General features: G+C 41.1%; 1 protein-coding gene across 3 annotated transcripts in view; it reads right to left on the reverse strand.

The window, feature by feature from the left end:
- lonp2 (lon peptidase 2, peroxisomal) overlaps positions 1-25,054 on the reverse strand; it is a 115,871-nt gene that overhangs the window by 68,537 nt on the left and 22,280 nt on the right. For all 3 annotated transcript variants that reach the window (XM_078544323.1, XM_078544322.1, XM_078544324.1), the window contains exons 7-11: positions 24,530-24,788; positions 12,592-12,733; positions 11,337-11,487; positions 8,894-9,020; positions 1,145-1,278 (exon numbers count right to left, since the gene is read on the reverse strand). In XM_078544323.1, the coding sequence (XP_078400449.1) occupies positions 1,145-1,278; positions 8,894-9,020; positions 11,337-11,487; positions 12,592-12,733; positions 24,530-24,788 (813 nt within the window). The remainder of the gene's footprint in view (positions 1-1,144; positions 1,279-8,893; positions 9,021-11,336; positions 11,488-12,591; positions 12,734-24,529; positions 24,789-25,054) is intronic.

The raw sequence follows: 25,054 nt of genomic DNA on the forward strand, positions 1-25,054 counted from the left end.
ATAATGTACAATGTTATGCTAATTTGCATTAAACAGGTTGTCCCTAGAACTCTCACATATTCATTTTCTCTTCATACATTCTGACTGTGGCAGGATACGCACTTAAGGTTTTTTTGAAGTAACCTTGGCTTGCGATAGGAGACAACTTTTGTAGTCTCTAGCCTATCTGTTCCTTACTGTGACTCTAGGATTACTAGCTCTGCCTTTTTTCTGATAGGAATTAACCTGTCTTTTTTTGAAAGATTATTTTGTTCCACAATCCTCTCACCTCCAAGAAGTTGTCAAAATGTCCTTTTACACGCTTAACTTTAAATTATGTGCCTAGGTTGCAAATCCTGAGCTCAATAAGAATTTTCCCTGAATCCAAATTCTTCATATTTCTCTTCTCTCAAGAATAAAGTCTCAAGGTAGACAATCTTTCCTCAGTTAGGCAATTAGTCCTAAAGCCCTTCTTTCCCATAGTAATGAAACCAAAAGTGAACAGAGTAACCATGTGCAGCATCACCAAGACCACATATATGTCCAAGGATATAACATTGAAAATGTAAATCACACCTTTAGTTATGTGTCCTAATATTTTAATTGCTTCCGTCACCGGCAGAGACAGTGCACTACTGATTTTATCCACCAAAACCCTCAGGTCTTATTCATAACTCTTATCGCAACCATATTTATATTTAATAAGTACTATATAATTTTCCTTTTTCCACCTAACCTCATAAATCTACACTTATGCTGAACTCCAGCTTGCATCTCTCATCTCACTGGTTCAGTTTGTCCATATTAGTTTGGATGAATGCATATTGGTTAGCATCAATTAATTTGACATTGTCTGCCATCTTGCACACAAATGCCTTTAGCGGCAGGTATATTGTCCTATAACAATAATAATTTACAGCAGGCAGTGGCCCCAACACTGACCAATAGTTTCCACTCTGACACTTCACACACATTTACATTTACTCTCTGGCTTTGTCACATAATAATCCATCCATTCCATGAGTACGCACTTTGTCAATTAGTCTGTTATGTGGAACAGTACCTCCTTCATGTTCTCCTCATATCTAAGTGTCACAGAATACTTTATATGATCAAAAGATTTTTTTCTGACAACAATTCAATGTTAATAAAAAAGTGAACTCACCTTCTTTCTCGGTCACATGTGTGCCGCTAGAATTTGTAGCCTTGTGTTGACTTTCTGCCACTTTTACAGCCACAGCACGACAAATAGCTCCAATCTTTCGCTCAAGAGAGCGAACACCTGCCTCCCTGGTATATCTGGAAAGCATACAAAGCTTTTCACTTGTATAAAACTTGTTTTGAAACAGGGTACTCAAGAACATCCATTATAAGTCAAGAATAGGAGACACTGAGCATAATATTACATGACTCATTAACATAGGCGGGACTATCCCTAATGTTATAGAGCTGTCAGTTGATCTTTACTCCTTTCCAAACAAACCCATAATCAGCCCATTTCCTTTTTGCATAAGGAATTTATCAGCACCTAAGCAGAGATCAGAATGAGAAAGCCTACATTTAAATGGTCCCATTGACAGTTGCCTAAAGTTGTGAGTTGATCATCGTAATTTTGTTTGAACACCAAGGAAAGTTCAGATTGGCCCTTGGAAAATAAACTCCTGTTTACTACACCAGAAAAACATCCTCACTTTTCTGACAGAATACGCCCCTGTTTCCCATACTTCCAAGAATTTAGCCCCCTCCCCTCCACAGAGGAGGAATTCAGGCTATAGTGAATTACATCCAGGAGATCGGTATTTAGTTTGCACTTAGTTAGAAATGAGTAATGCACTCCAGTCTCATTCATTTTTCAGTAACTATCTTCTTTTGTAAGACCCAAGCTCCCAAAGTTTGATCATTTTTTTTAAAAGCACAAAGCAGTATTTATCGAGACCCATGTGACATTGGACAGAAATTTCCTGGAATAGCGTAATTTGAAAATTACGCCATAACCTACACTGTTTTACATGCCAATTTCCATAATTTATTTTCAATCTAATTTGCATATAATGCAGTAAACATAACAACATAGCAGGAACCTGGGGACCTGCCACAAGCGGAGTCTTAAGGAGAGCCACCAATGATGTGACCAGGATAGACAAGGCAACAAACTCAGCATGATCTTTAAAAGAACATACTTGTTTATGAGTAATTTTAAAATGGTTTCTCAACAGCAGCAGCTCAATAGGACATTCCCTTGCTGGGCTGTAACGGCATAGATGGATTATACACATTTGAAATGTAGGATGAGCAGCTGCTTTCAGCAGATTAGGATCTATAAATGCCAGATGTCTCTATTTATTCATGAAGACACTGAGCAGCATTAATAAACTTCTTAATCCCCATTGGTCAAGGAGTCAGGTCGATTAAAATTGGAACACCAAAAAGCTAGTCAGGCAGTGTCATGAAGAGATATTAATGTATAAAATGTTATTGGAAATTTTTTTTTAAAACAGAGGTTTAGTCTGTGTATGTGTTAATTGGACTAAAGCCAGCTAGTCTGGGTGCTTTGACGTACAGAAGTAGAGATGTAAACAGTGAGGTAAAGGGTGCATTTGCATTTTGTTGAATAAACCATTCAAAGACTGGGAGTGAAATCTTGCAACTAGCTAGGAGACACCAAGCAATGTTTATATCACTAATAAATTTGGTACTATGAAAGGGGCTCAGAGGGCCCAGTGATACAATGAGAATTTACATTCAAAGGGGAAGGCTGGGTATAACAGAAAGGAGTTTGTGTGTGCAGGTCAGAAGTAAGTAATATCTAAGCAGCTGTAAGCCTACAACTGTCTGCAAAGGAACCAAATTGAAAGGAACCTAATTTTGAATTCGTAAGGTGAAAATGCTTTGCTTGGTGTCTGGTTATTGTTACCTTAGTGGAGCTTAATTTGGGAATTTGTTAAAAGTTATGATAGAAGTAATTTGTAGCCATGTGTATGTGTTTAATTGGTTGTAAGTTAATAAATGTCTCATTTAGTTTGATATAAAACCTCTCAAGAATTGGTGGTCTTATTCCTAAATTCAGAGCTGCAAGTCAAAACATACCAATTGAAAATATAGGTTATGACAGTTGTTTAATGTTTCCATCTGGGATTTTAAATAGCTTAGCCTTTACAAGCTGCTGCATCATAATGGGCAGCAGCAAGCTGTGAGGGGAAATCCTAGTTCAAGGTCACAATTCTATGATTGCATTGCTCCTTAAGAAAGCAGCAACCAAGTAGCAGAATTCCCACAGAAGCTGGTACCCTGGCACATTTACACAATAGGTCAACAGTTTGTGCAGAGACCTATATTTCCCTCTGGCTTTTGCACTGGAAACATTTGCCATAAAAACAGCATATCTACCTTCAAGTACTGGGTTGTCATGTCTTGCTCATCCAAAACTCTGTTATCCATATCCTATCCCATACCTCTGAGTATAATACTGTAGTTGCATTGGCACAATTTCATTGGTACCATTTCATAGTACACCATTTTGCTTTGTTTCATTTCTGTGCTTCTTAGTAGTTTCACCGTTACCAAAATTTTAACCTTGAATCTGCCCTTCAATGAGCAACGTTTTCATCATGATGCCCTACCATGCATCGCTGAACAAGTTTTGAAGCATGAACACCTTTGAGCAAATTATTTATCCTTGAGCAACTTGCCCTTTGCAGGACAAGTTCTTTCTAAGTATGGGTAACCAATACCATCTCCACCATTTCAGTGAGCAATTTATGTATCAAGGACCTTTTCTCAGCTGAACAGTTTTAACACTACACTGTTCTCCCATAAGAATTAGATTAAAAGCATGTGGGACTCCTGCAGTCTTCAAGCCACCCTGCCAGTCCAATTATACCCTCTTCTTCCAGCCTTTCCTCAATCATCTGCCCTTCCTCATCTTCCTCTCCTTCTCCTACCCCTGTCGTTCCCTATTCCACTGATCTCAGCCATTTCCAATCCTCATTCTTTCACACCCTCTTTCTTCCCTCCCAGTGTCGCCAATAAACCCATTTGACCTACAAATGAAATGTGACTGCCTGCCAGTGTGCACAATGTGGTGAAGAACACAAACTCAGAAGGTTTGGGTCAAATCTGCACTCCATTACATTTTGGCACTAAGTTTCAATGTACATTCTGCCATGACATTCACAATTGCTTCCAGGAACCTTTTATTCTCCTACAGTCAGAAGAATTTTAAAAAGATCAAGGATAGGACAAGACCAGTAGTAAAAGTCAGGGTGGAGCTTATTACGAACAACGGTGATATATGTTTAGAGGTGCAGGACAAAGTTAGAATATTTTATGAGACTTCTGTATCTGTGTTTACTAAGGAACAGGAAGCTAACAAAATATCAGTAGGTGAAAATGAAAAAGTGCAACCGTCCAAGGCCCCAAACACTTCTTCCAGGTGAAACAATGATTTACTTGTACTTCTTTCAATTTAGTATACTGCATTCACTGCTCATGATGTGGTCTCCTCTACATTAAGGAGATCAAATGTAGACTGAGTGGCTGTTTTGTGGAACACCTCCATTTAGTCCACAAATGTGACCCCAAGCTTTCAATCACCTGTCATTTTAATTCTCCACCTTGCTCCCACTCTGACCTTTTTGTCCTTGGCCTACTAGAGTTCCAATAAAGCTCAATACATGCTCAAGGAACCACACGCCTCACCTCTCAACTGGGCATTTTCTGGACTCAACACTGAGTCACACAGTCATTACGGCACAGAAGGAGGTCATTTAGCCCACTGAGTCCATGCTGGAGTTCAACAGTTTTTGATCATAACCTCTGCCCCGAGTTTTGCTTCTTTGTTGGTTTGTTTTTTACTCCTCCTGTTTCTGTCTTATTTCTTTTCCTTCATGTTTGGATGGTAACTATTTAAGACCCTACCCATTCACACTTCCTCGAGAGACACCTTTTTTTGTTTCTTTCCTTGTCCCATTACCACTCCCCTTGCACTATGAAATCTTTTGTCATTTAATCTCTCCTGCCCTCCATCCAATCACAGGCCTTCCCTTTTATTCTTCCCACCCTCTTCTCTTTTATTTGCTCAAAACCAATTACATTTCTAGCATTTCACAGTTCTGATGAAAAGGTCACAGACCTGAAACATTAACCTTGTTTTTCTCTCTACAGATGCTGCTTGACCTGTTGAGTACTTCCAGCAATGAGTTTTCATGCCAATGAAAGGTATTGTGCGTGTAAGTACACTTTAGTTTCTAAGCAGTATGCCCACTTTGAAGCATGAGGGCTAACACTGTACACAACAAGCCCAGCATAGCTTTTGTAGAATTTTCTTTCAAGACTCTAATCGTGCATTCCAATATTTTATCCACTTTTTCTTCACAACTGTCATAACAATGAAAATGATGAATACAGGAGCACAGGACTTCCATATGCTGATATGTATTAAAAAGGTACAAGTACATAATCAGCTGGCCTATGAGTCAGAAGGTTGTGGGTTCATGTCCCACTCCCGGAAACCAAGAACTGTGAATGTACTCGAAAGAGTTACATGCGATCTGTTGATAACTCGAAAGAGTTACATAATCAGCTGTAGAGAAGGAAAACAGAATCCTTGGTTTTCTATTCAAAAGGCCAAGCAGATTTTGTTGAATTAATACAATTTGTTAAGTCCATTTATGGGAACCTCTTTATTGAGAAGGATATAAAAACAATCAAGAAGTTGCAAGAAGGGATGAAGGGAGCAGGTGATAGGCTCCACGCCGCCATTTTACGTGGGCGGGCCAATTAAGGCCCACTCAGCGTGAAACGCGGCTCCCAAGGACAGCCAGGAATGGGCGCGTGGCGGCGGGACTGCAATGACCGCCGGGTCCAATGGTGACCCAGCGGCCTGTTTAAATATTGCTCCTGTAGCCTTGCAAAGGCTGTGAAACATGGCAAGCCAGAGCGCTGCAGGTGAGCAGGCCAGGCAGGAGGGTAGGGCAGGAGGGCACTGTGCCCCTCGTTTTTCTGACGAGTGCCTTGCTGTCCTCCTCAAGGAGGTGGCAGCATGGCAGGAGGTCCTCATTCCAGGAACGGAAGAAGGAGGCTCCCCCAAATGACCAAACATGCCTGGGAGGAGGTGGCAGAAATAGTTAGTTCCCACGTGGTGCGACGCACCTGGGTCCAGTGCCACAAGCGTTTCAATGACCTCTAGCGCTCAGGAAGGGTGATGGCATAGGTCATTTAACACAGCTGGTACGCTTTCCCCCCCGAACCCGAGTGTAGTTACTGCATTGAATCATTCATGGCATGTGTTCCTCGCTGTTGTGCTGAGATGTGTTCTGCACCCACAGCATGTGGTAGACTGACACCCACAGTACTGTTTTGGGGGCTACCTCAAGGATCTGCACCTAGGTGCAGTGCTGGAACTCCAAAACATGTCAAAGTAAGGCTGCTGACATGTTGGGAGGGGAGCTTTCAGGTGGCGGGGCATCCATCCATCTGCTGCCCTTGGCGTTCCATGTGTGTGTGTGTCCTTGCTTTGCAAGGTGAAACCGTGTGGGTGGCAAAGGTGATGGAGGCAGCATGTGGGGGGAGGGGGTCAGCCCTGGCTTATTGGTGTGAGTGTGTGGCAACTGCAGGGTCACGATTCACTGGAGCCCTGCAATGTTTCACTCAGGTGGGGGTGGCAAGGATGCAATAGCAATCCAGGTACAGGGTGGACTAATCAATCCTCCTCTCTCCTGTTCAGGAGAAGACTGCACACAACACCACAGAGCAGACCCGATTGGCGGAGGCCAGGCCCAGTTGGCCATAATCACCAGATACGAGCAGGAGGCGATGGCGCTGGAGAGGCACCATGTGCCCTGGTCCACTGGTGGCGGTAAGGCTGGGGTGCCTGGGGGAGGTAAGAGTGCCGTACACTGAGGTCACCATGTCTGTCCCAGCAACCATTCCACTCTTAAATGTTCAGTGATTTAAGCTTCCAGCATGGGTTTCCCATTGGTTATGGAAGGATGAGCACATACTGATCTGGGGGCCAGGCATGTACATTGACATCATCTCCACTTGAACTAACCAAACATTCTTGTTCTTCCTTTCAACATCACCGGAGCAGGGCCAGGAGGAGGAGGCAGAGGGGTCACCTCTAACAACTGAGAGCCCAGAACAATTAGAAGCACCAGCATCACATCACCTCTGCCAGGCAGGCACCAGTGCAGATACTAGCACCTCGGTGGGAATTAGATCATCGGCTAATGTCCCGGGGTACAGCGGTGAGGGCACTTCACACTCGCTTGAGGTGCAGGTGGAAACAGAGTGCCCATGGCGCCGGCAGTCAGAGGACTGCAGGGGGCCAGGCATATGCTCAGTTGGTGGCTGATGATGTGCCTCTGGAGTCATCCGTGAGGCAGCAGATGCTGGAAATCCAGCAGGGTCTGTGGGAGGATCTAGCAGAGATACATGAGGCTATGCATGGCATGGTCTCTGTGCTGGAGGAGTCCACGCGGAGCAGCACCAATGCAATGACTCTCATGGCCGAGCACCATCTTCCTCCATGGAGAGAGTGGCGACTTTTGTAGAGAAGCTCCTCCAGGAGAACAAACAGGGCTTCCTGGGGTTGTGCTCAGACCTGCAAGCCCTCACAGCGGCATTGGCCTCAGCTGTCAGTGCCAGTGTGAGAAATGGATTAGGCACCAAGTATCCATCAATGGTGAGCAGGGAGGTCTGAAGCGACCTCATGTCGGCGCACGAGCTGCCCGTTGTCTTTGTGGGCTCCTCTCAGGGCACTCTGGATGAGGGCAGCAGCTCCTCCCCACCTCTGCCAGTGACCGTGGGATCCGATGAGGGTGCAGCGACTGGGGAAATGCCGGCCGTGGAACTGGCTGCTCCCTCCCAGGCGGAGCCATCTGAGACTCCACGGGTCAGAGGACGCCCGCCGAGGTCATCGAGGCCAACAGGACAGCAGTGAGCAGGCTGTCTCGAATGCCAGTGCCAGTGAGAGGGCGGGGGGGGGGGGGGGGGGGGGGGGGGGGGGGGGGGGGCGGAGACACACCTAGATGGAGCACCCGAAAACGTAAACTTAAGGCACCTTAGGCACACCACGGGCTTCCCATTGGTAGTTTAATGCTGCCCCACTATTAGTTGATTATAAGTTGGTGTGTTGCTGAACACATTTGCATTAAGTTTCTTTTCTGTTTTATTTTGTGAATTCATTAAATGCTTCATATGTGACTCAGGTGGATGGGAACCCATGATGTTATGAGTGACTTGTTTGTCATTGAAGCTTTATTGGCAAGACACACAGTTAATGTTCCTAACCAGGCAGATGTTGTTCTCAGGTATCGAGTATGGAGTCTGCAGCCCTGGCGTGTGATGGAGGTCCATTTGTGGTGGGCTTGCTGAAGGTTCATTGGATTAAAACCTCACAGGTGTCCCTGCCTCCCTGGAGAATGCCTGGGTCAGCGTCTACCCCCTCAGCATTCTCCTGAGTGTGCTCATCCTTGGACTCACTAGTGGACTCATCGTGTGCAGCCGGCGCATCCGTGTCTATATCTTCTTCCACCACTGCGTCCCCCCTTCCCAGCGCCAGATTGTAGAGAGCACAGCATGCAACCACTATCAGCGACACACAATCTGGGGGATATTGGAGTGCGCCCCCTGAATGGTCCAGGCATTGGAAGCGCATCTTGAGAAGATCAATGATTCTCTCTACCACAGCGTAGGTATTTATTGTGCAATGTCCCCAACTTCTTGCTCAGCTTCTTTAATTTAGCTTGATATAGGAATTTCATGAAAAAGAAAAGAAAAAAGCAGCACCCTACTTGATATAGTAAAAGATTTCTATTGCTTTTGTCCAGAAATTGGAAAAGTTTAGTCATAAACTAAGGACCAAAAAGACTTTTGTTTTGGAAAGAAGTGCTTTACTTCAAACATCACTGACCTGCTGATGATACCTTCAGTTGCCTCTTTGGGAATTTGAATTTGCTGAGGTGTTAGTCCGTGCAGTTCTAACTGTTTAGGAATCAAGTGTCTGTGAGAAATTTCAATCTTCTCTTCCTGAATATAACCTAAAATTTGAGGAATCAACCAATTAAAATAATGCAAGTGGCTCCCGCGGCAGGAAGCAACTTAATATATATCGGCACATTAAAATGATCAATTCTTATTGCTTCTGCTATTTACCTCAGAATTCCAATTTGTATTGCTCCTTTATGTAATGCAAACCCAATTCCATACTAATTTTGCACTATAATATATTGCTAATATGGTTTAGATAGCTACTAAAATATGAGAACACCTGCTCTCCATAGGAAATATTGTTTGATTGACAGCTCAGGCTCTCTGATCTCTGTGGTCAATTTTACAATGTTTGTTTACACAAGTTATGTGTTTTCAAGGGTTTGTGCTTCTTTAAACTTCAAAGGGCCTGGATGGTTGACATTTTTATTAGCTTGTACTTCAGACTTTTTTTTCCTCAATAGGAGAAACTTCTCAATGAATGACTTCTTTCAAAGGTTTCTTTTATACATCTCACTTTACACTACAGGGTTCATTGGTGCTAGAAAGTATACATTGGGTCAATGGGGATGGAAGTGCCAGAGCTTGGCATAGGGGGCATGAGAGGGTTTTAAGAACGTCCCCTCATACAGACCAGGATTCACGACTCCTCTAAAGGAGGAGTCCACAACAAGGAGGAGTCCACAACAAACCACAAACTCTTTAATAACCTGGCTCGACTCCATGAAAATCGCAGAGGAGGTGGAGATGCCTACCTTCGTAATGGAGTCGGCCAAGTCGGGAGTGCTGAATGCGAACTTTTGACAGGAACCAGCCCACCCTGAAAACCGCACAGCCCGGGTCAAACAAAACATGGCCTTAGAAAATCCATATTAGCTTTCCTTTATTAGACCATGCTTTTCCCAAGTGGCTGTTAGAAAAATAGCCTTGGAGAAAACTAAAATCTTCACCACCACTGATACTAAATTAAATGGACTATAACTGCTTTATATCTTTGTCTTATCCTGTATCCCAGCAACCTCCCCGTTTACTGTAGTTTTGGCAAAGTCCTCTTCCTTGGTAAACATCAATGCAATGTACTTATTCAGTGCTTCAGCCATGCTTTCTATCTCCACCAATACATCTCCATTTTGATACCCAATCCCTCTTGTGCATCACCCCATCCCTTCAACCCACCACTGAAGGTTAAGCTCCTTGGTCTCTCCCTTCCCCTCCTTTATAGCCCTCATTAAAAACCACCTCTTTGATCAACCTTTTGGTCACATCATCTGGTATCTCCTCCTTTAACTTGCTGTGCATTTTTATTTCATGCTTCCTTGAAGCACTTTAGGATATTTTTCAACATTAAAGTTACTATATTAATGCAAGTTTTTGCTGTTGTTGTGTGCTCAGCCTGGTAGTTTTTTTTCTGTTTACCATTTACCAACAGCAGGAATACAACTGATGGTGAATAAGCCAACTTTGCATTTGATTTGTAAATATCAACATCAAAAGACAACCCCTAAGGTAACAGGAGTATGCAATAAGTTAATTTGAATAGTTACTGGCCTATGCATATTAAAATTTAAGTAGGCAATGTCATGTGCAAAAATTTACTTCAACTTATTAAAATCATATTGACTCAAACTTCAAATTTGACAATATACTGATAGCTCTTATAATACATATTTATTATATCAGTAAACATTTCAAAAAGGCATTTAAGGTAGCAGCTTCCTATAGCCTATATGTCACATCAATTAAATGGAGAATGAGAAGAAAATTATTATACCACACATGTGCTGATTTTGAATCTAGTAACTCTTTATATCAGTGCATAGTTAGTTTACCCAAGTTATAATATCCACCCCTGCATGTTCCTCAGGCCTTGGAAAATAAAGCTAAAAACAAGTGAAGGCAAGCAAATTCCTACTCATCAATTTCTGAAAGACAGTTAAATCTACAGGGCCAGTTTTATGCAAGGAAGCATTATGAGAAATTATAACATAGTCTATGACTTTCCATCTATTAATGAATGAAAACAACGGGCTGTGTCTCTCAACTTCAAACTAATGCTCCTTGCTCCACCCCATGCTGATAGCACAGAATCAGCTCTATAATGATAAGAGAGTTGATAGCACAGATAATTCTCTAGCATTTTTTTTAAATTAAGTTAAAAAATTCCACCAACCCAAAGGAGCCACAGAGAACCGGTGAAGTTTTGCTTTATACCAGTGCTACTATATAGAAATTGTTGTTCTCTAGACAAATCTCTCAAAATGTAATTTATCTTAAATGTTAAGATATATAGTATCTGAAAATGACCATTTCTTTAAAAAGTTTTCAACTCTGGCTTCAAAACTTGAAACACTTTAGGATTTGTTTACCTGGCACTTGGATGAGCTCCATTCTATCGAGCAAGGCTGGGGAAATGGTAGCAGTAGTATTGGCTGTGGCTATGAAAAGCACTTGGGACAAGTCAAAGGAGACATTTAAGTAGTGGTCAGTAAAACTATGATTCTGCTCAGGATCCAACACCTGAAGATAAATGAAGTAAATAAATTCTGATAAAATATAACAAACACTTTACAGAGCACTGGGAGAATAAAATGTTGACAAGCTACTATAAAATAAGCATTTCAGATTTTAAAAAATCCCCAACCATATTGTTAGCTTCCTCAACTTGTTCTACTTTTTAAATTTTCACCACTGCTAGACTACGTTCTTGAGCTAGTAGCAGAGGAAAGTTGTTTAACAAGTCCCCACAACTCATAAAAATAGCATTTGTAGTCATTAAACTGTCAGTGCTCACTCTTAAGCCAAGAGAAAGCCGGTGGTTGTATCCAGGGAAAACCATTAATGCTTTATTGAGAAGGAAAATACACTTTCAATTATTGATTTAGTTTCTATCTAGATGTAGTCACAACCACCACTATGGGGAAAACCCTGAACAGGAATATCATAAAATTGCTTTTAAATAATAGCCTAAGTAGTTTTGCTGGGTGTTATATGACAACTGGGGCATAGATATGAGACTTGAACATGCATTATTGATCTCCCTCCTTTTTCAGTAAGCACTATGATTAGTAAGATACAAATGTCTTAATACTTGAGATACTAAGTGCAACACAAACCTGTTGAGACATTCTGTCCAACATTTGTCACTAATTGTAGCCCCCACCCTGCCCACCATAGCTACAGTCTTGCTCAAGACAAGCTAATGTGAAACCTCAACATAAGCCAAAAGAAACAAACAGTCTGCAATGGAGAAATTCCTACAATGCACAGAGGAAGAATGTAAATGGTTTAGAACCTTTCAAATTAAAAAGGTTGACCTACAGCTTCCAGTCGGCTATACACTATTCCTACATGTTTTTGATAAGAAGCATTGTAAACCTATACACAGCAAATTGTGTGCAGAAAGGAAACTCAGTAGGAAAGGAGAAAACACAGGCTCTTCTGTTTTGAAACTTCAATGGAACTCAACGTTTGCATTTAAGCCAAGAAAAATAAAAGCTTCTCTGCCAAAGATTTGTTTCTTATTATCATTTGTATTGTTCAATGCAGGCCAACAGGTCAACCATACTTCTTGCCCATATCTGTCATTGTGTAATCTAAATTCTGGAATATCCTATTTTGTACCTCCAACAGAGCAGCTGCAGGGTCCCCCTGTAGACTTTTTCCTAATTTATCTACTTCATCCAACAGGAACACCGGATTATTCACTCCAACAGTTTTTAGGCCATTGATTATTCTGCCAGGCATGCTGCCCACATATGTTCGCCTGAAAGATACAACATTCAAGTACTTTAGAAAATAGAAGCAAAAAGCTTTTTTTTCAAAAAAAAGAGAAACCCTGATGTAGTGCCAAGAACAAAAATGAACGGCAATAACCAAAATGAATAAAAGTGAAAAGAAGGTGCTTTGTTACAGGATTTGCATTTTCTCAACACTTGCTCTTGCGTACAAGTGTTACATTTCCAATAACAGCTTTTGAACCCAGAATTTATAGCCAATTTGTGGCTGGGCAAGTTAGTATAATCCAATTGTGGTATATTACTCACGGGGCAAAGGAATGGGATACTTCACCTCTCTCTTGAAAGCAGAAAATAATACATTACCAGAGCAATGCATATGTACCAAAACTATTTAGTCAAATTCACTTACAGTTAAGTAATATAAGAAAGTCAAAAGATGCAGTAAGATGTTCAAAAGGCACAATTCATAAGAAAAATAAAACTAGAATCAGTCCACAAGGAGTTAACATGCTCTGTTCAGAATGGTGGTTCTTCAGGCTCAAAAAGATTTTTTGAATGAAATTGACAGGCTTTTTCCCCCAAAGATTCCCCACAAACCCCTCTCCCAGTGATCATGATCTTATCCTTCCACACTCAACACCTCTCTGCTATTCTCACACACTATCAACCCACTATTCCCATATTCCAGGATCACTTTCCCAGCACTACTAAAGCCACATCCCAATCTTAATGCCAAGTGAGAGCATTTTCCCTATCATCTTTCTCTGGTTTCTGGAATTTTAAAAAGGGTAAGATACAAGTTCATTATAAACAAAAACATAACAAATAAGCACAAAGAGTTTGCTTTCACCTCTGTGACATTGCACAACTTCATTATAAGAATGCAAGTTGTTGTTGCTAATCAAATCATATACTTAAAGCCAAGAATACCACGAGAACTTCCATAAGACTCTGAACAATGGACAACCATAACTCAGTGACCTGGTTGGGAAATTATACGTTATGCAGTGTAAAACAGCATATCCCCCAACACCAAAGAAAAGGTAAAAGCATGGGCTTGGTAAATATGTTTAACTCAGAGCTACTTCACAGAGATGTTGCAGTATAAGCATGTAATTGTAGGAGCAGGAAATTATAATTGAACATAAACTAAGTGAGTAGGCAAAAACTATGGAGTTCAATGTTGGGAAGTGTGAGCACTGTATCCGAATGCAGGCAGCATTCGCAATAAGATAGATGAGTTAACAGTGCAAGTAGACGGGTACGATATGATTGCGATTATGGAGACATGGGGAAAAATTTTCACCCCATTGGGGAGGGGAAAGAGCAGGAGCAGGCACGCTCCCGATCGGCACCCCCGGTCAGGGGCATGTTGCCATTTTACGTGGGCGGGCCAATTAAGGCCTGCCCAGCGTGACGTCTGCCAGGAAGCGCTGTGTGCCCCCTGTGCGGGCGGGCGGGGGGGGTGATTCCCTCAGCTCGCATGTGCGCGAAAGTGCCCACAGATCTCCCTGAGGCTAAGTGCTGCCTCAGGAAGATCAGCTCCATTTTAAAACTTTTAATAAAAGGAGTTTAAAAATTTTCCCTGTTCTGTCCCCTCACGTGACACTGTCACATGTGTTGGGACATGTCCATAGCTTTTATTGCAAATTTTCATTAAAATTTAAAAACCCTCATGAAGCCTCATCTCACCAGTGGATGAGGTTTCATGTTTTTTCACCTGTGCACCCACTGACAATTAAGAGGCCTATTAAGGCCCTTAAGTAATTTAATTAGGTTGCGCTCTCACTGCCCACGGGCAGGATGAGGTTTCCAGCGCTTATTAAAATAAAACTAAAAATATTTCAACATCCCTTTTCACATGTCCCTCTCATGTGACTGAGTCACATGTGGTGACGTCTATCTCATATGTAAAAAGTTTATTTTTGTATTTAAAATCCGTCAGCTCCCTGAGGCAACTCTGTGCCTTCAGGGAGCTGTCAGTGCGCACTCCCCCACACACGTGCACATTTCAGTGCTCACACCCTTCCTGTTCCCACCCTGGCAGCGCTGAAGCTCTTAGTGCGCCTTTCACACTGGCTGGCGTTAATTGGCCAGCCAGTGTGAAATCGCGGTCAGTCTTGTGGGCCGACGTGGGGAAAGTCTTCCCCATGGCTGCAGGGTGACCAAGGCTCAGAACTGAATATACAAGGGTACTCGATATTTAGGACGGACGGGCAAAAGGGAAAATGAGATGGCATGACATTGTTAGTTAAGGATGAAATTAGTGCAATAGTGAGGGAGGATATTGGCTCAGAAAACCTAGATGTAGAATCAGTCTGGGTGGAGCTAAACAGCAACAAAGGGAAGAAAACATAGTGGGAGTTGTCTATAGGTCTCCAGGCAGTAGTGATAAGGTAGGGGAAGGCATTAAACAGGAAATTAGAGATGCATGAAACAAGGGTACTACAGTAATCATGGGTGACTTTAATCTACAAATAGATTGGGCAAACCAAATTAGCATTAACACTGTGGCAAATGAATTCCTGGAGTATGTACAAGATGGTTTTTTAGACCAGTATGTCGAGGAACCGACTAGGGGGGAGGCTATCCTAGATTTGGTGTTGTGCAATGAGAAGGGTTTAATTAATAATCTTGTTGTGAGGGGTCCTTTAGGAAACAGTGATCATAACATGAAAGAATTCTTCATTAGGATGGAAAGTGAAATAAAAACAGAGTACCTGGAAAAACTCAGCAGGCCTGGCAGCATCGGTGGAGAAGAAATCAGTTGACGTTTCGAGTCCTCATGGCCCTTCGGCAGAACTGAGTATAGTTAGGAGAAAGGTGAAATATAAGCTGGTCTAAGGTGCGGGGCGGGGGGAGAGAGAAGTTGAGGGTGTGGTGATTGTGGAGATAAGCAAGCAGTGATAGGAGCAGATAATCAAAAGATGTCACAGACAAAAGGATCAAAGAGGTGTTGAAGGTGGTGATATTATCTAAGAAAAGTGCTAATTCAGAATGGAAGGCAGGATACTCAAGGTACAGCTCTAGTGGGGGTGGGGTGGAAAGACTAACAAAGTTTTAGTATTAGATTTAAAAATAATGGAAATAGGTGGGAAAAGAAGAATCTATATAAATTATTGAAACAAAAAAAGGGGGAGGGGGGAGAAACGGGGTGGGGATGGGGGGAGGGGGAGTTTAAGATCTAAAGTTGTTGAATTCAATATTCAGTCCGGAAGGCTGTAAAGTGCCTAGTCGGAAGATGAGGTGCTGTTCCTCCAGTTTGCGTTGGGCTTCACTGGAACAATGCAGCAAGGGTCGTGAGGACTCGAAACGTCAACTGATTTCTTCTCCACCGATGCTGCCAGACCTGCTGAGTTTTTCCAGGTAATTCTGTTTTTGTTTTGGATTTCCAGCATCCGCAGTAGCTTTTAGCTTTTTGTTTTTATGGAAAGTGAAATAGTCCGATCAGAAACTAGGGTCCTAAATCTTAAAGGAAACTGCGAAGGCATGAGGATTGAGTAGGCTGAGATAGATTGGGGAACTTCATTGAAAGGCATGACAGTGGATAGACAATGGCTAATATTTAAGGATCGAATGTATGCATTGCAACAGTTATACATTCCTTTCTGGCGCAAAAACACAACAGGAAAAGCAGCCCAACCGTGGCTAACAAAAGAAATTAAGAATAGTATTAGATCCAAAGAGTTGTATAAAGTTGCTAAAAGAAGTAGCAAGCCTGAGGATTGGGAGCAGTTTAGAATTCAGCAAAGGAGGACCAAGAGATTGATTAAGAGGGGAAAAATAAGAGAATGGGAATAACCTTGTATGATGGAAGTATAATAATTTTCATAATATTTTTCTGGTTTATTGTTAAGTAGGTTTATGGGGGTAAGTATAGTTGGGTCTGTGTGTGATTTAATTACATTTGGAGTCAAGTAGACTGCAAGTTTGAAATTATCAAAAGAAGCTAGGTGCTCGACATGCTAATGACTAAACATTGTTGCTGGCTTAGCATGTAAGGTGTGAAGGAAATTTGCTTTTTTTTTAAGATAAATGAAGGGATTTGGATTTCAAAAGGATCTTGGTCTGTTTACAACTAGCCAGATGAGCAAAGCTAAGGAAGGTGTTTATTTTACCAAAAGGTTACTGACATTTTATTGGCAACATGAAAGTTTTTATATTATGAGGAGGATATATTTTCAAAGGCATATGGAACAATAGAATTTACATATTAAAAATAGAGACACATATATAAAAGAACAAAAAGCTGTGTCAGAAGGCCATGTAAGACCTAACATGAGTGTGTGAAATAGCCTTAATGAAGCCTCCAGCATTTGTGCAAAAGTCTGCAATGTGACAAAACAGAAGCTGGGGAAAAGCCATTTGGAATTCTACTGTCAGGTGGGTATTGTGTTGATTTGCTAATTCTGTTTTAAATCTAAAATCTATTTTGAACCGTTGCCTTAAAGAGAGTGTCAGGTTAATTAGGAATTTTAGAAGTTACTATAGTAGTAAGTAATTGTATGTGCTTGAAATCTTGTATGTTTTGTTAATAAATATTTAAAATTAAATGTTTAAAATCTCGAAAGATCTTGGTGAACTTATTACTTCTGAATTCGGTGCACACATCTTGTAATAAATACAAATTGAAAAACCATTGCAATAGCACAACCAAGTTTCCCTTGTGGATTTGGTCCTCCTGGCACACATCATCTGCCACGTCATAACACCTGGCAAGGAACATAAAAGCAGACTGTAAAAGCTTCTATAAGTATGTAAAAAGAAAAATGATGTAAAAAGAAAAAGATTAGTGAAGACAAATGTAGGTCTCTTACAGTCTGAAACGGAAGAATTTATAATAGAAAACAAGGAAATGTCAGAGCAATTAAACAACTACTTTAGCTCTGTCTGCACGGAGGAAGACACAAACAACTTCCCAGGAATACTAGGGAAGCAAGGGTCTAGTGAGGAGGAGGAATTGAAGGGAATTAGTATTACTAAAACAATAGTGTTGGAGAAATTAATGGGACTGAAAGCCGATAAATCCCCAGGGCCGATAATCTACATCCCAGGGTACTAAAGGAGGTGGCCACGGAAATGGTGGATGCATTGGTTGACTTCTTCCAAAATTCTATAAATTCTGGAACATTCCCGACAGATTGGAGGGTGGCAAATATAACCCCACTATTTAAAAAAGGGAGAAACCAGCAAATTACAGGCCAGTTAGCCCAATATCAGTACTAGAGAAAATGCTAAAGACATGATAACAGGACACTTAGAAAATATCAACAGGATAAGACAAAGTCAACATGGATTTATGAAGGGAGAATCATGTTTGACAAACCTACTGGAGTTCTTTGAAGGCGTAACTAGCAGAATAGGAAAGGGAGAACCAGTGGGTGTGGTGTATTTGGATTTTCAAAAAGCTTTTGATGAAGTCCCACATAAGAGTTTGGTGCGTAAAATTAAAGCACATGGGATTGGGGGTAATATATTGTCATGGATTGAGAACTGGTTAGCAGACAGGAAACAGAGTAGGAATAAATGGGTCTTTTTCGGAGTGGGAGGCACTGACTAGTGGGGTACCACAGGGATCAGTATTTGGGCCCCAGCTATTCACAATATATATCAATGATTTGGACGAGGGAACCAAATGTTATATTTCCAAGTTTGCTGACGACACGAAACTTGGTGGGAATGTGAGCAGTGAGGTGGATGTTAAGAGGCTTCAAGGCAATTTAGACAGGTTGAGTGAGTGGGCAAATACATGGTAGGTGCAGCATAACGTGGATAAGTGTGAAATTATCCACTTTGGTAGGAAATACAGAATTGCAGAGTATCATTTAAATGGTGATAGATTGGGAAATGTTGATGTATAAAGGAACCTGGGTGTCCTTGTACACCAATCACTGAAAGCAAGCATGCAGGTGCAGCAAGCAGTTAAGGCGGCAAATGGTATGTTGGCCTTCATTGCGAGAGGATTGGAGTACAGGAGCAAGGATGTCTTACTACAGCTGTACAGGACCTTGGTGAGACCACACCTGGAGTAGTGTGCAGTTTTGGTCTCCTTACCAAAGGAAAGGATATATTTGCCATAGAGGGAATGCTGCGAAGGCTCACCAGATTGATTCCTGGGATGGCAAGATTGACGTATGAGAAGAGATTGGGCCAACTAGGCCTGTATTCACTGCAGTTTAGAAGAATGAAAGGGGATCTCATTGAAACATATAAAATTCTGACAGGGATGGACAGACTGGATGCAGGGATGATATTTCCTCTGGATGGGGGAGTCTGGAACAATGGGTCACCGTCTCAGGATATGGGGTAGGCTATTTAGGACTGAGATGAAGAGAAACTTCTTCACTCAGAGGGTGGCAAACCTATGGAATTCTCTATCACAGAAGGCTGTGGAGGCTAAGCCGCTGAATATATTTAAGAAGGAAAGATAGATTTCTGGACTCTAAAGGCGTCAAGGGGTATGGGGAGAGCGCAGGAGTATGGCGTTGAGCTAGAGGATCAGCCATGATCATATTGAATGGCGGAGCAGGCTCAAAAGGGCCAAGTATCCTACTCCTACTCTTAATTTCAATGTTTCTATGTAAGACTAGGAGATCTGGAGGAGCAAAAGGGTTTAGTTATGCAATATACATTTCACTAAACACAAGTATAAGTATAAAGTGTAATCAAAAAAGCTAATAAGATGTTGGCCTTCTTTCTCAAGTAGACTGGAATACAAAAGGTGAGGGAGTGATGCTTCAGTTGTATAGAGATTTGGTCAAACCCCATTTGGAGCACTGCATTCAGTAAATGGGATACAGCACAGATTCACAAAAATACCAAGTCTTAAAGCATTACATCTTGAGAACAGCTGCATAAACTTGGTTGTATTCCCTTTGGATTCAGATGGCCGAAGTGCAATCTAATTGAGGTCTATAAGTTCATAAAATGTTAAAAGGATTCAATAAAGATTTTCTCTGGTAGAAGAATCTAGAAAAAGGGGGCATAATCTTAAAATTACAGCAAAGCCATTTATAAATGAAATCAGGAAGGACTGTTTCACACAAAGGATAACAGAAATCTGGAACTCTCTTCTCATTGAAGCCTTATAAGGGGCACGTACCAACATTTCGAATAAGAATAATATATTGGCCCGGAATTTGCGGTCAGCAGCAAACAAACGACGCTAGCCATTCATTATGTTTGCAATGACCCACAAACTTTCTATGGGCTTTTGCAATGGAACTTGCGGCGGCAGGAAATCCAGCACAGCACAAAGCCTTCTACAGGGATTCTAGGAGCTGTGAGAACAGGGCCAGCAACAGTAGTTTCCTCAATCAAATTGAAGAATCCTTAATGAGGCACGCAGAGCCTGAACCAGAAAATGTAAGTTATAATAGTTAATTCAATGTCAAATCATGTCTAGAAAGCAAAATAAAAGGGGATGAAAAAAGATAGGATTAAGGGAGGTAGAGCAATAGAAAAGCCAAAGAATAGGTTTTAAAAATTATTTAAATTTAATTTAGAAAAATCCCCAATTAATAATTAAAATTTAAAGGAATGAGACTTCACATGTTTAGAAGTTAACTTTCAATGTCAAAAAGAGGTTATTGGGCAGTAACTAAGACTTAACAAGCCCTAACATCTTCTGGCATGTTTGATTAGAGGATCTCTATCAAGTAATTGCCCCAACTTTGTACCCTTCTATGCATTAGAATGCTGAGACTCTCAGCAAGATAATAGTATAGTGCAGCTTCTAGAGGTAAAAGGTAAAGCACTTTCAGAAGCATAGTGGCATTGCAATGTAGGAAATAAGCTTCACTGTTTCTTTATGACATCGTTTGAAACCCCCCATCTCCCAAAAAAGAAACTGAATTTGAGCCTTTTAGTCAAATTATTGCGTCTTTGCTCTAACTATTGTGTCTTGGCTCAAGACACATAGCAGGAACAGTTTCCAGTACTTGTTAAAGGGAACTAAAGCCTAGTGGTGAAGTCATTACATTAGACATTTTTAACACTTTGAATATTCATTGGCTGTTTCTGCCCTTCTACAAAGACTTCCTCAGCACTCACTTATATAAGCCACCCAGATGCCAGACATGTTTTTTTCCCCCCAAGAATTATAGGTGAGTGATGCAATTGAAGTCCCACAGTTGTTAAATAATTGAAACCAGCAGGAAAAAAACTGCAGAAAATAAAAAGTCAGTTTGTTCAGTGGGTAAAATGTGCTGTGCAATGCACTAATAGAGGTCAGGAAAAGCTGCAGATACAATTCCTGATCCACACTGAAATTGCGCACCTCAATTTGGGTAGCAGCAAAGGGAAATAGATGTAGTCATGAATACCACAACTGAAAGTCCTTTCAGCAATAGACTTCAACAAAAGGAATCGCGCAGTGATCAATTAAATACTGCATAAAATTCTAGCTCGTCAACCAGTCTGCAATTTGACAACCACCCTGGCATGGGCTGTTCATTCAAAAAAGTTGAATCCAGACAGTTGGAGGATATAGTTTCTATGGGCAAAATCCCAAATTACCTTCTGTTCTATGTGATAGTCCTCCTGCTCTAGAAGGTACTAAACTAATTCAATTTTTTTCTGCACATTTAAATGCTTTCCATGTAGTAAAGAGGATTTCATTCAGGTTAAGGTCTCAGGAAATTTGGAGAGCACCAATGCATCTTAAGACCATATGAGATAGAGTCTAATTTAGGAATCTGGTATACCATTAAAGAGAGAAGGTTGTAGTGAATGAAAAGGTGATGTAAGGCAAACAGGTCATGAAGGCAAGATGGTGCTTATCAAACATGGCAATCAAATCAGAATTAATTACAAATGTTGGACTCTGAGCAATCAATAGAAGTCGATAGTTCCTCAAATGCTCATGGCCTGAATCTTCTGGTCGGCGCACAGGGGTGGGCCCCACTCGCCGACGTGTAAAATGACACGCGGTGACATCAGGTGTGTCCCCCAACGTGTTGACGTGTCATTCCGATCTTCAGTTCGGCGGGCACGCACCAGAGTCGGCTGCGCACCCGAACTGTCAAAGGCCTATTAAGGCCATTTAAAAAGTAATTTAAATAATTAACAGGGCTGCCCGTCCAAACTTAAGGTTGGCGGGCAGGCGAAGATCCCAGGCGGCCTTCGCATTTATCATGAAACCTCACCCAAGGGAGGATGAGGTTTCATGAAGGTTTTGTAAATCAAATAAATTTTTAAATTAAAATTCATTGACATGTCCCAGTTCATGTGACACTGTCACATGAGGGACATGTCTGAATAACTTGATATATTTTTTTGAAGTTTTGATAAAGAAAATAATCTCCGAGGCAGCTCCGTGCCTGAGATTTCTGCGCTTATGCAATCGGCTGCACGCCCACTCCCGCTCAGCCCCCACGACGGGGAGAAAATTCTCCATGTGTTTTGTGATGAGAGTTCGGAGGAACAGAAGGCAGTAGCTTTCTATCAAGAGTTGGTGGCAGTAATGTCAGTGATCATGACACACACAACAGAGCTATCACATCCACAGGACAACTGCCTAGAATGGGTACTCGGGTGACAGATATTCCAGAAGGGTCCATAGGGTCCAATGGATGGAGGGATATGACAACTGTGGGACGTGCAGATTTAAATATTGATCCGAAAGTTCAGGATGATGATCAGCAGAATGAGGTGAAAGAGTAGAAAGTAAGAAAACGCAGTGCAAGTACTGATAGTGAATTAAATGAGTGCACGCAAGTAATCAACTGTTGGATTGTTTTACAAAAAGAAATACACAAATTAAAAATTATTAGGGGTCCTAGAGGATGGCTATCTCGCAATGTGCAGAATTGGGGGTCTTTGTTTTGAAATTTTGGTTATATATATATACTTTTTTATTTAAAGAGAGAAGGTAATGTCAATTGCATATTGATTGCATTTAATTGTATGCAGGTGGAGGACATTAACAGGGGATTCATTTGTGTTCTCAGAAATAGGAACAGCTAAACTGTGGTTGCTGGGTTAGGAGGTGCATGTTTGTAATGTGTATCTCTATAAATAAATGTTGATGAAAGTGTGTAAAGATTGGCTCCAGTTCTATCCTTCATCACCAGGCTTTCGGGATTATAACAATCATGACATTCAGCAGCCAAGTAATCAAGTTACGCTAACACAACTGCTGTGGAGAACAGGAAGCAAGAGTGGACTTTAAACATTTATTTTTATAAATAAGAACCTATATTTTATATTCAAGAACATGTAAATGCAAGGCATAAACTTATAAGTCCAAAAATATGCCTTATGGCCAAAAGTATCAATTAAAATATGAAGTGTCTTACGTATATAAAACAACACATACAAACAGAAATATTTTCCCTTGCTGAAAACCTTTCTTCTATAGGTTACTACAATCATATTCCCTGTTGGGGACCTATATCGTGCCATAATATGATTAAAACCATTTCCTGAAATGGTCTGGAAGTGATCATTTTAGAATCGGTCACTGATATTGGAACTTTTCTGTGATTCTATGAGCTGCTACAAGTTACTAAAATAAGACTGCAACATTTTATTCAAGTCATTTAAAATATAATTTCATAAATTACAATTTTGTATTCAATGTCTCCTTGGATCAGGTGAGCACTAATCTGGTCAGCTGTTCTTCATTTGGCAGTGTCAGCTCTAAGGAGGATCATAGTGGAGTGCACAAGAATGAACTTTTAACTGACTACCATTTTACTACCAAGTCAAGAAACAAATTCAAAAAAATGAAAGGTTGCCTCATAAAACTGTGACTGAGAGCAAATACAATTTGCAGATGTCAATAAAATCTGCAGCAGTTCAGTGGTTTACAAGACTCATTTGCTGCTCGTCTCAGAACTGCTTGTGTTTGTAATCTCAGTACAGTACAATCTTGATTATCCAGGTTCCCACTTCCAACATTCTGACTTATGCACAAGAATTCTTGCAACAGCTGTGAGACTAACTGACTTCACAGTAGCAAGCAGAGAGAGGGAGAACAACATTCAGGGGAGCAGAAGAGCACTATATATGGCTCCCTTTCTAGTTTGTTATTTTTCAAATATTTTATTGAATCATTCACGAGTTGACAAAAGTTTCAAAAAAGAGCTAGAAAATAAGGAGAATCACTTGTAGGAGGAAAGCAAGTGTAGCTGTTTGAAAGATCACTTGACGAAAAAGACTTGTACAAGGGGATCACTGACAAGAACACAGTAAACAGCTGTTCAAGGAGCAGATCAGCTTGTGATAAATGGGTCACCTTATAATCCTATTTCTTTTCTTTTCCAATCATTTGAAATATCTGCTATGCAAGGATGAAACTGGGCCTTTTCCTGGCCTGAATGCCATCGTTCTTTACCATAAAGTGCACTGACCTCTGAATCATAAGTGACTAAAACTGCCTCATGTTTTAAGTAACGAAGTATTGTTATAATTGTCTAATGGTTTAATGGATCCATAGAGATTGGGAAGGTTATCAGACCTTACCTTCACTGTTAGATGATCCCACTTAAGTGGTGGTTGCAGCACTACAACTGACCTTCGCTATCCTGGGTTAGCAAAGGCGAAAATCAGTCAGAGTTTGACCTTCTGATCACTACTCAGTAGCCTTTGGTGGAAGTGTGGAAGTGTTTATATTGAGTAATGACAGGATTGGGCGCAGCTGTGGTATTCCCACCCTAAGGAGGGCATACACCTGAGTAATAGTCACCTGGACAAACTACCAGAGTGAGTGATTAGGCCTTGTGAAACCATACCCTAGTACGAGATCAACACTTTCAGGAGGTGTGAGGAGAAAATTGGAGAGAAAAATAAAGCACTCATAAATACCAGTAGTATAATACCTGTGACCACGAATATCAGACTGATCACATACTCCACCCAATGCTATCCTGTAAAACTCCCTGCCGAGGGTCTTTGCTATTGATCTGCCCACACTGGTCTTGCCCACACCAGGAGGTCCCACAAAGCAAAGGATAGGTCCTTTAAGGTTGTTTTTAAGTTGTCTAACTGCAAGGTACTCCAACACCCTCTGCTTGAGCTTCTGCATTGCATAATGGTCACTGTCAAGTAAAACTCTTGCAGCACGAAGATCTAGGCGATCTGTAAACCAATCATAAATGGTTTGTTGTAAATAGGCATAGAATATGTTATAATGCAATTCAACATATTGAATTATATTCCAGTTCATACTTTCATCACAAGGAGCACTATGCCCCTGAAAAAACTATGAAAGCAAGTGGCACAAAAGAGAAGATAAAATCCTTTTTGAAAAAAGTTAGCTACATTCAAGAAGGAGGCACAAAATGTTTAGGTAAGTTTTAATCCAACCAAAACAATTATCAACTTGGATTTTTATGAAATTTCTG

The sequence above is a fragment of the Cetorhinus maximus genome, chromosome 6 (assembly GCF_964194155.1).
Source record: "Cetorhinus maximus chromosome 6, sCetMax3.hap1.1, whole genome shotgun sequence".
Lineage (NCBI taxonomy): Eukaryota > Metazoa > Chordata > Chondrichthyes > Lamniformes > Cetorhinidae > Cetorhinus > Cetorhinus maximus.